This window comes from Heteronotia binoei, chromosome 2 (assembly GCF_032191835.1).
Source record: "Heteronotia binoei isolate CCM8104 ecotype False Entrance Well chromosome 2, APGP_CSIRO_Hbin_v1, whole genome shotgun sequence".
In the NCBI taxonomy this organism is placed as follows: domain Eukaryota; kingdom Metazoa; phylum Chordata; class Lepidosauria; order Squamata; family Gekkonidae; genus Heteronotia; species Heteronotia binoei.
In genome coordinates, this window is record NC_083224.1 from 178,286,469 (window position 1) to 178,297,749 (window position 11,281).

Genomic DNA, 11,281 nt, shown 5'->3' on the forward strand with positions numbered 1-11,281 from the left:
CAGATCAGCTTTACTAAAACCTAGTTTAACCCATAGATCTGCCTTTCATGTCTTCATTCCAGGGTGTGCAAGTGCTGTCCGGAACCAAATTTTCACAGAGCCTCCCTGTGCGTGGCGAATTGTGCATCAAGTGAAGTTGTTTGGCCAGTTTCAGCTCATGAAGACACACTGCAGCTCTGCTTTGACAGCTTATGTATCAGAAGTTGTCCTGGGGTGGGGGTGGTTTCTCGTTGGGCTTCCTCTGGAAGTGAGCCAATATCAGTCTAGCTTATTGTACATTCACGTGTCTCAGAATCTCCACATCCTCTGTTTGTTCATTTCTAAAGCATGTATAAGCCAAAGAAAGTTTTCGATTCATCGTAATTCACCAAGGTGAACTGAGAGACGTTCACGTACAGGCTGTCCTGTCTGGAAAGGTTGAACAAGGCGCCCAGGTAGCTGTCGCTGCTCCACATGCGTGTGCTCAAACAGTAGTTCATTTTCCTGTCCTCCATCAGCACCTGGGATTGGGAACCAGAGTGAACCGGGTTTCGTTTGAAAACCACGTGCTCGAGGGGCTGGTTGCTGCAGTGCTGACCGCGGAAGAACACTTTGGAGTACACAAAGTAGAGACCGTCAGCATCGATCACCAAGCCTTTGTTTTCGTATCGGATGCCAGAGACGAAAGCGTGTCCGTAGGTACTGTCCCATTCTAGAGGCAGAGATTTCTGGTTCGGTATACCTAGGAAGATTAAATGTCAGTGTGAAAATAAGCTGATCAAGTGAGCTTCGATTCATGAAGGCTAATCCACAATGGAAAAAATTGTTGGCTTGAAGAGGCTAATGACTTTCGATCCTATTGGTAGTAGCAAGACCGGCCCTGGCTGCTCATTGGACCATCAATATATGACCAGAGAATCAGACTTTGGGACTACTTCATCCTGGGGAAAATAAACAAGCATTCCTGCAAATCTCAGGAGGCCTTTGTGAAGTTATGGCTTCCCACTGTCACCTATTTGACAGATCTTGATATCCTACCTAAGAATAAACATGACCAAAATGGGATCTATTTCTAGTTATTTGAATCTGAGATAATATTGGTTGAAGAGGGCTGTAGATGTTTAAACAGATCACATTTGAGAAACGTTGAGCCCCCTGTAATTTTCATTGCTTAGCTGCAGGGGTGGAATTCTAATAGGAGCTCCTTTGCATATTTGGCCATTGTAAGCTCCTCCAAGAGCTTACAAAGAACAGCCTTGTAAATTCTTGGAGGATTGGCTACATCAGAGGTGTGTGGCCTAATATGCAAAGGAGCTCCTGCTAGAATTCCACCCCTGCTTAGCTGCATATACTGATCTAGGAAAGTTTATGATCAAATTTCAATTTGGGGATGGGTTTTAAATAGGTGACTAATTGCTGTTTGATATATGTCATTTACCGCTTTAATATGTTGAGAGTATTGGAAAATTAAAATTAAAACTTTAAAAAAAAAAGATACTAATACACTTCAATTGTGTTCTACTACTCCAGCCTAATCTGCCTGAACCTGTGAAAATAAAATTCAGACAGGAGTTTGTTCCTGCTCTCAAACACCTGATGTTCATGTCTTGCAGCTCTCAAACATCTTACATTAAGCAAGTTTGACCACCCCCTAGTCTACAGGAATGCCTTAAGTTGACTATGACTGCCTTGACAGCTGGAAACCTCTCTAGAAATCCACATTGCTTCATTTTAATGTGTGACTTGAAACCAAGTGGCTGTCTTGCAGCCACAGAGCACGTGCTATGTTTTCCTGTAAAGCAAAAGTATAAATAGTGAGAGATTCTGGATTCCTAGAGAGGCTTTTTGTTCTAAGGGATGAGTGAATTCTCTTCCTCCACAGTGTGCTATGCATTTGTCTTCTTTTCCAGAAACCCATGGCAAGTGATTTCCCAGAGCCTTATATAGACTAAGCTAAAAGATTGGTGAGAAGGGGGAGATTGGAGCCTTCCTTACCTACTTGCAGCTGCTTCCTCCCTTTCTGCCATGTGTTCATCTCATCTTAACTTTCTGCATACAACGCCAAACCAACCAACGGACTATTCCTCCCCCGGCTCCATTCTCTTTCTTATGCCATCACTAACCCCAGGATGCCATCACTGGCTCCAGGATGCCATCACTGGCCCCTTTCCACTACACACCTGTTAAGTGTGCTGTCCTCTTGACCATTTTTTCTGTTGTTCTGTTCGGGAAACCTGCATTGCGGTAGAGAAGGGGTGGTGTTATTAGACAGAACCCTATTAGCACATTCCAAGCTAACACTGTCAGAAATTTGAACTACCGAATTGTCTGAAAATCCATCCTAGGAGAAAGGTAGGTTAAAAAAGGTGGTGGAGATAAACTGAAAGCAAAAGGGTGACACATGAATGACCCTGCTTTTGGGTAGACCCTAAATATTCCTGACAGGAGGCAGCTGTCAACGGCAGCTTTTTACTTGGCCATAATGTATCCTTGACCTACATATCCTTATGAAAAAATTGTTTTGCATTGTCAAATCTCAGCAGCTAAGCAGAGTGGGTCCCAATTAGTACTGGGATGGGAGACCACCAAGGTAGTCCAGGGTCGCATCACAGAGGCAGACAAAGGCCAAACCACCTCTGAAATGTCTCTTGCCTTGAAAACCCCACCAGGTGTTGCCATAAGACATCCACATCTGCAGGGGTCATTTTGTAGACAAATAGGTGGTGGAGCTCATTAGCATAACTCATTAGCATATACTGCCCCCCCCAGCCAAAAGCAACCCGATACAAGAAAGGAGAGCCCTGGGTGAGCGAGGCCTGCTTGGGCTGGCTAGAGATCTAGCCAGTCCAAGCAGGCCTCGCTCACCTGGGGCTCTCCTGGACCGCCCTCCCCAGTCAAAAGGCCAGCAAGCCACACAGCACCCAAAATCACATAAGAAGTGGAGAAAGGGTGGTGTGGGCTTCTCCAGGGGTTAATGAGGGCTGCTGAGGGCATGGCAAAGCTCTTGGTGGCTGGCTGGCTGCCCACTCTCTTGATCCAGGGATTATTATACAGCTGCACCTACTATTCAACGGATAAGGTGGGGAGGAAGAGGGGGAGCCGTCAGAAAGGTTCAGGAGCTGCGCTCTGGTGAGCTCCCGCTGAATTCAAGGCCTACACATCTGGATGGCCAGCACCAAGAAAAGGTGTGATGACGACATCACAAATGAAGGACACAATTACAAGCTTTCTTGGTAAGGGGATTAATTTACAGGACCATCATTCAGCCAATGCATCGCAAAGGCGGAAGACTGCAAAAAGACTCCCATTGACAGATATTAAATCTGCTAGCGGAGTCAGAAACAAACTCCCTAGTGAGGACCGATGTTCTCTCTAAGCTGTGTGCCTGAGTAACTGCTCATTAGCTGAGTAGCTCATCAACACAGGAAGCTCCACTTAGCAGCAATCTGGAGCTGCGTACGGTCTTGCACTGCCCATTGCCCATCAGAAGATTACAGGACAGAAAGGCCCGATGGGAACCCACAGGGGTGGAATTCTAGTAGAACCTCCTTTGCATATTAGGCCACACCCCCTGATGTAGCCAATCCGCCAAGAGCTTACAAAAAAGAGCCTTGGAGGATTGGCTACATCAGGGGTGTGTGGCCTAATATGCAAAGGAGCTCCTGCTAGAACTGCACCAGTGGACCCATGTATAGAACAAAGAAATGGCAGGAACACAGGAAAAATTCATAAGGCTAATAATATATATAATCCAAAATATTGCATAGCATATGAAAATGCAAGAAGACTAATAAACTACTGAATGCATATAGCAAAATTACAAAAAAGACACAAACAATACATCCATACTACTCAAGTGCAATACCACTCAATGACAAAAAGTCTTTCAAACAGAGTCCCAAAGAAAACTGGCAAGTGAAAGATGGGAAAGCTCTCTCTCAAAGGATGGACTCTGGAAGACTGAAATTGTTCTCTCAAACAACACTGCGGTCCCTCGCCTGGTGATAGTTTCAACACAAAATAAGTGCCTTTTTCAAGGGTAGGACTTCTTCCTCAGTATTAATTTACATGCAATGGTAAAGCCTTCACAAATGTAACATATGGTCACAACAGGACATACATGTCCAAACACCTGGCAAAGGTGTAATTTGAAGATTACAGCAATTCTATCTGCTCAGGATGTGAACTGTTCATCTCAGGGGGGTGGAGAGATTACAGGGAACATTGGTGAGGACTCAACAAGGAGTGCCACCCAGGGCCCATACTCTTCCCATCTCCTCCTGTCTCTTCCCTAGGGTTGCCAACTCTGGATCAGGAAATTCCTGGAGATTTGGGGCGAGCCATGAGGAGGGCAGAATCTGGGGAGGAATCTCAGCAGGATATGATGCAATGGAGCCCACCCAGCTATTTCCTTCCGAAGGACTAATCTCTGCAGTTGTAATTCCAACAGATCTCCAGTCCAGACCACACCTGGAAGTTGGCAACCCTACTGCTCTCCGCACCCAGCTCCAGGAAGCCCTTTGCTATGGGGTGCATACAGCATCCTGTGCTGTGTTTAAAGACCCCTTGAGGAGAGAGAGGTGAAAGGATGCTGGTTGCTCTGAATCTAGAGAAGGGATGGGGTGGGTGCAAGGCGTGGGGACATAGGGCTGGTGGCCTCAGCTGACCCCTTTCCCAAACTTGCCACCTGAGATCACTGCCTCATCTGGCCTTGCCAAGCCTCCCCCCACCCAAGAAGAAGATGATATTGGATTTATATCCTGCCCTATACTCTGAGTCTCAGAGTGGTCACAATCTCCTTAATCTTCCCCCCCACACACACACACACAACAGACACCCTGTGAGGTGGGTGGGGCTGGAGAGGGCTCTCCCAGAAGCTGCCCTTTCAAGGACAACTTCTGCCAGAACTATGGCTGACCCAAGGCCATTCCAGCAGGTGCAAGTGGAGGAGTGGGGAATCAAACCCAGTTCTCCCAGATAAGAGTCTGCGCACTTAACCGCTACACCAAACTGACTGTCACTCAAGAGTTGTAGGTATGATAAAAGCCATTGTTTCCAGAATAGTGCACACATTTTCAGTGTTCTACACTCATTCCTTGGATCATCTGGGTTTTGTCAGTTTGTAAATCAGAAGCACACCTGCCAGACATGTGAACAGGTTACAGCAAGATGCAAGTGAAAAGATGTACCCTTACCCTTTCTTGTATGGCTGAAACACTAACTGGAAAAAAAGAGGTATGTGCTAACTGTTCACACTCTGCTCAGGGTGATAGTCACTGCACCAGCAATGAAAGACCGGAAGGGGAAAATTATGCTCAGCTCTGGGAAAAAAAATCTGTAGGTGTGATCCAGGCAAATCTGCAGGTCACATTGGTGGCAATGGGGAGTTAGCTGCTGAAGTATCTAAATTCTGTAGGATTGCTCTGTTTTTTTTTAAACTTTATTTTCATTTTTGGAGATTATAGTATTTTTGGATGTGAAATCCTTGTACTCTTCATTTGCACAAGCAGCTCATTCTTACAGAGACAATAACTGGTTTCTTTCCATTGTCACACTGGTCATCTAGGATCAGGCCTCATTTTGGGCAGGAGCTCACAGGAGTGGAGCTCCAGAACCTCTAAATTTAATTGTGCTCTTGCTTTCTTACCCCCCACCCCGCCATACTTGCTTTTGGGCTCCAACCCTCTGTGAGAATTTTGCTGAACTCTTAAGATTTGACAACTTTTTAATATTTCCCCCCCACAAAAAATAGGAAAATAACCAAAACATATAAAGCAGACAGATGGTAATCTTCCTCATGCCACTGTGGGGAGGGACGGTGGCTCAGCGGTAGAGCATCTGCTTGGGAAGCAGAAGGTCCCAGGTTTAATCCCTGGCATCTCCAAAAAAGGGTCCAGGCAAATAGGTGTGAAAACTTCAGCTTGAGACCCTGGAGAGCCGCTGCCAGTCTGAGAAGACAATACTGACTTTGATGGACCAAAGGTCTGATTCAGTAGAAGGCAGCTTCATATGCTCATATATGTGGATACATAGGAGAAAGTCATTTAACAAGTATGATGGAAGTAAGGTTTTATTATGGCAATTATAATTCAAGCATTTTAATGTAGAAGCTGAGCTGGTATAATTTAGTACCCCTTCCAGTGATGTCAGGGGTGTGTGGCACACGAAAATGAGCTGTGCAGATGAGTTGTGCTCATGAACTCCAGCACCTCTTTTTCTATGAAATGATCCTTATCTAGGATTGATCTAGCACTGCATTTAAACTTTTGGATTTTGGATTCTCCTTCTTTCTTCTGACTTTAGCCCAACACCAACCATCTGTTTCACCTCACTAAAAAGTACTGGTGCCAAAGAATAGGGTCACAGAACAAAACAGTGGATTCTTCAGGGAACAGCCCCAAATCTTCTAAGGCACGCTCACACCTCATCCCCCCCCTCCCCCAAATTCTTATCTTGGGGTAGAAAGGCTTTCTTTTCCAACGGTCTTTCCAAGGGTCTCTACAGTCTGAGAACCTCACAGGTAGAATCGAAACCCAACCCTACAGTCTGAGAATCTTACAGCTAGAATCGAAACCCAACCTGGCTGGATCACTGCACTACCAATTGGCTGCTCAAGCCACTTTCACATGGAAATGCGTTGGTTTAAAACCCCTTTTTAAAGGAACAGACATTTCTATAGTTTTTCAAGATAACATCTGTCAGTCAGGAAAAGAAATGACACTCTAGTTAATTTATGGTTGGCAAAGGCAACAAAAAATGGTGCTGACACCAAGAGACAAAACCCCTTTGTCTGCCCCCTTGCATTTCTGCCAAAGCTGTGGGGGAGATGGAAAAGGAGAAGTAGAAATTAAAAGTATTATTGGTGTTGATTAAGCATTGCCTGAAAAGTTAGATCTGGTTGTTCAACAGATATCTAGACAGTCCAGGACTCTCAAAGCCCCCATTAACCCATCAGCCAGCTTAGAGGTGGCATCTGTCTCTTTAAATCACTTCTCCAAGCCAGCCAGAAAATGCATTTAAAGTTGCTTTCTTTCTACCTCTTCCTCTCCCATCTATTTGCCTGCCTTCCTCCCTCCCTCAAACATCTGATGTTTATTCTATGTGGCTCTTACATTAAACAAGTCTGGCCACTCCTGGTCCAGGATCTTGGTTCTGTTAGTCGGGATCAGAAGTCTAGCAACCACACTATTTCAGAAAATAAATTTTTAAGAATCTGAAGCGACACATTTGCATTCGGAAAAACTGCGGCACGCCCCCTTCCCTGGGCAAGAATATCTCACCTTTGAGCATCTCTGGAGGCTGAGGCATGTGTCCATTCCCGGAGAGCTGTGGAGGGAAGAGGCATACATTCATGTGTGGGAAAACAGAACATCACCCCCATGCCATTTTAAATGAAAACCCTTGTCCTCAGGAGATGCATATCCAGGAATGTTTCTGGGGCTCTGGATACTGTGACCCCCCCCCCCCCTTCAGCTCCAACTTTACCTCCAACTCCTTCTGCAGACGGAAGATCTGAAACATTGCTAATCCAACCCCCATGAGGGCCAAGAAGACCAGCAGAAAAGCCACCAGGAAACATAGGCATGTGCCGTCCTTAGAGCCCGCTCTTTGTCTGTTCCTTTCTGGCACGGGCCAAGAAGAGCACGTGTTCTGACAGGGCCTGGGCCCAGCCCCGGTGGGGTACAAGCCCAGCGGGACACAGTTGGGGCCCAAAACTGCACTGTTGTTTGTCCAGAAGACCTCGGGATAAGGAGTCGGAGGGTTCTGCTGCATGGCGGGAAGAAAACCCAATAGAAGACCAGGGCCGGGAGTCTCAAGACCTTGCCGCCGGGCTCAGCTCAGAGGCTGCATCAGAGAAGTACTTTGCTTCTTGCGCTGCATCCCCCACACTGCACCTGCACCCACCGCTATAAAGCATTTCTGGTTGACAGCAGAAAACCTCAAGAGAACTTCCACCCACCACTCTGGTGCAAGAGAGCTTTGCCCAGGCTGCACAGAAACAGCGGGGCTCAAGAGAGAAGTCTTGCGAGTGAAATGGAAAAATGATCCAAGCAAAACTGGGCGGAGCCAGGCATCGTAAACCGAGCAAAAGAGTCAAACCATAAATTAGCTAGACTATCGTTTCTTTTCCTGGATATGATCTTTCTCTCAGCAGAGTAACATTTTGTGGTTTCTCCCCCCCCCCCCTTAAGTCTCTTGCCTGCTCTAGCCACTTAGCCTGGTCCTTCGGTCTGGATGCTTTCAAAACATTGTTCAGAAAGAGTTTAAATGGCTCTTCTTGCCCTTCTCCAGACTTCTCATATCCTTAACATTTGCTTCTCCTCTTCCAGATGCCTCCAGATTCTTGCTTCATCTCTCTGCTGTGTGGATGTGGAAGGAACTTCCCATTACTAACTGAATGGTGTCCATAAATGTATTTTTAAAGACCTCTCTAAAGGGATGTGTTGTGGAATGGGTCTGCTCTGGCCTGCAGAACTGGTTCCACCCTCCCTTCCAAGGTTTTCTCAACACCTGGAGAGGGTTTTCTCACTCTCAGGTAACCTCCTGCCACCGCTTCACTTTTGTAGGAATTGTCCACTGGGAGCTTTGGGACTCCCAGCTTCCCTTCCAAGATCAGTGCCAAATTCTTGTGGCGATTTCTTACATGTCCACGGAAATGCTGATCACTGGTTTGGGGTCAGGGAACCTAGGTTTTTGTCTGGCCAGGGATCCTGGATTTTTTCTTTTTGCCATCTTCTGGGCATGGAGCAGAGGTCACTGGCAGTGTTCCCTCTAAGCTGAGTTGGCATGAGCTAGCTCACAGATTTTTAGCCTCCAGCTCACACATTTTTGTCTTAGCTCAGGAAGGATGACACCAGAGCACAATAATTTATGCGGTAGCTCACAACTTTAATGTCAGTAGCTCACAACTTTAATACCAGTAACTCACAAAGACTCTGCAGCTTAGAGAGAACATTGGTCACTGTGTTTGTGTGTGGGAAAGGTATTTGTGAATTTCCTGCATTATGCAGGAGGTTGGACCCTGGAGGTCCTTTCCAACTCTATGATTCTATGAATAGCCACTTGCCAACTGACTGCCTTCCCTCTGGTTTTCCTTTTAAAATAGCATGTCCCAGACAGTGGAGGTCTATGTGGTACAGAGAACCACTATCAGCATAAAAAGTTATAAAGTATTTATTAAAAATAAAAGGTTCACAAACATTTAGCACAGCATCATACTGAGCAAGGGATTCAAAAGAAATGTATAAAACACAGTTCCTCTGTCTCTGTCTCTATACATGACCTATCAGATATATAGGACAGGCTGCTTTACTTCGGAAGTTACAGGTTTCTACAGAGAGGCCATACCTTGAAGCTACCTTCAGATCTTCAGGCCAACAAATAGCTAATGGCTGCCTTCTCCATAGAGTTCTGTCTGCTCTGATGAATTCAGCACAAAAGAGAACTTCCTCCTCACTTCCAGAGTTTTATCATCTCTTTTTCCCCACACTCCCTGACCAGGTCAGAGAAGTTTTCCCTGAAGTTTCCTGGAATCTCCTTCCTGGAGTCTCTTTGGTATTTAATTCTTCCAAATCTCTGTTCTCTGCTGGGTGAGCGGGGAGAGTTTGACCCACCCATTATCTCCCCTGCTAAAACTATAAGCATTTGTACAAAGGTGGGCTGAGTATGTCTGGAAAGGAACTGCACTGACTTCTCCCCTTCCTGCTTGCTCTCTGCCTAGAGAGGGGGGGGGGGACTTCAAAAACTCTGAAAGTTTTGCTCATTTCAAACCTGCAAAGGAAAAAAAAAATTTTATGTGTTTTGCCTTTTCCTCTTCTTTCTTAGTCTGTACTTAAATATGATGCTGTCTAAAATAGAATGCAACCCTTGATCTATTGAAGTCAGTACAGTGGCCATCTGGGGTCCTTGAACCTATTATGGTATCCCTTTTAACTGGAGATCCCAGGGATTGAACCTGAGACCTTTCATAGGCAAAGCAGATGCCCTACCACTACGCCACACTTCCTCTCTAAAGCGGAATTATGACACAAGTATTTAACTTTTCCATATTCAGCTATTACTACCTTGATCCCCCCCCATCCCATGGTCATGATCGCCTGGAGGTTTATTATTTTATACTCAGTATATATTTTCTACTGAGCCAGTTTTGTGTAGTGCTTAAGTGCACAGACTCTAATAACTGGGTTTGATTCCCCACTCCTCCACTTGCACCTGTTGAGTGACCTTGGGTCAGTCACAGTTCTCACAGAGTTGTTCTCTCAAGAACAGTTCTCTCAGAGCTTTCTCAGCCCCACCTACCTCACAGGAGTAGGGAGTGGAAGGGAAAGAAGATTGTAAGCCGCTCTGAGACTCCAAATAAAGCATGGGGTATAAATAGAATCTCTTCTTTTTTTGGTTAGGTTAACATTTGATATACCACGGTGTTGTGTCCTAGGTTCAAATGGAGAACTGTTACTTTTGGAGGGAAACTGAACAAGCCAAGCTTGTACTCCACACCAGGGTTCCAGAGAAGGCCTAAGCGTGCCCAATCAGGGGAAGGATTGAAACATAAGTAGCCAATCAACATCTAGGCTCATACTGTACCCTGATAGGCCCTTAGGCCTCTGTAAATAGCCAATCCATGTACATAGTTAAGGTCCAATCAGAAGGGGGCAAGAATTGTATAAAGGAGCAGGAGGTTTGAATAGAGCTCAGTTTGTGTTGGTGTTCCTGAAGTAAAGCTTGCTGAAATCACTCTCCGACTCTGGTCTCTTACTGCGCCGACCCAGTACTTTACACACCGGAAAAGAATACCTTCCCTTTTTCACCAAAGCTGAAGGGAGACAACAACTTTTGAAAGAGCTGAAGGTGATTTGAGCAGGGCTTTTTTTGTAGCAGGAACTCCTTTGCATATTAGGCCACGCTCCCCTGATGTAGCCAGTCCTCCAAGAGCTTTTGTTATTGTTCAGTCGCACAGCTGAGTCCAACTCTTTGCGACCCCATGGACCAAGTCACACCAGGCCCTCCTGTCTTTCACCATCCTCCGAAGTCTGCTCAAATTTGTGTTAGTTACATCAGTAATGCTTACAGGGCTCTTATTATCAGGTCTACTGCAAGCTCTTGGAGGATTGGCTACATATGGGGTGTGCGGCCTAAAATGCAAAGGAATTCCTGCTACCTAAAAAAGCCCTGGATTTGAGAAAGTGGATGTTTCTCTAGGAACACACTAACTCTTCTTCATTCTTATGGTGGCTAACTATCAGCCGAAGAAACTTCCTGTGATTTTGAAAAGATTACATAATCTTGTACACATGACACAGTC

At 45.6% G+C, this 11,281-nt stretch overlaps 1 protein-coding gene across 1 annotated transcript; it reads right to left on the reverse strand.

The window, feature by feature from the left end:
* Nucleotides 1–238: 238 nt before the first annotated feature.
* FASLG (Fas ligand) lies at nucleotides 239–7,752 on the reverse strand. Its single transcript, XM_060233066.1, has 4 exons — nucleotides 7,465–7,752; nucleotides 7,260–7,305; nucleotides 2,160–2,255; nucleotides 239–721 (listed from the first exon to the last, which is right to left on the reverse strand). Exons 1-4 carry the CDS (start codon nucleotides 7,750–7,752, stop codon nucleotides 321–323), a joined length of 831 nt encoding a protein of 276 aa, XP_060089049.1. The 3' UTR covers nucleotides 239–320.
* Between the last annotated feature and the right edge of the window lie 3,529 nt (nucleotides 7,753–11,281).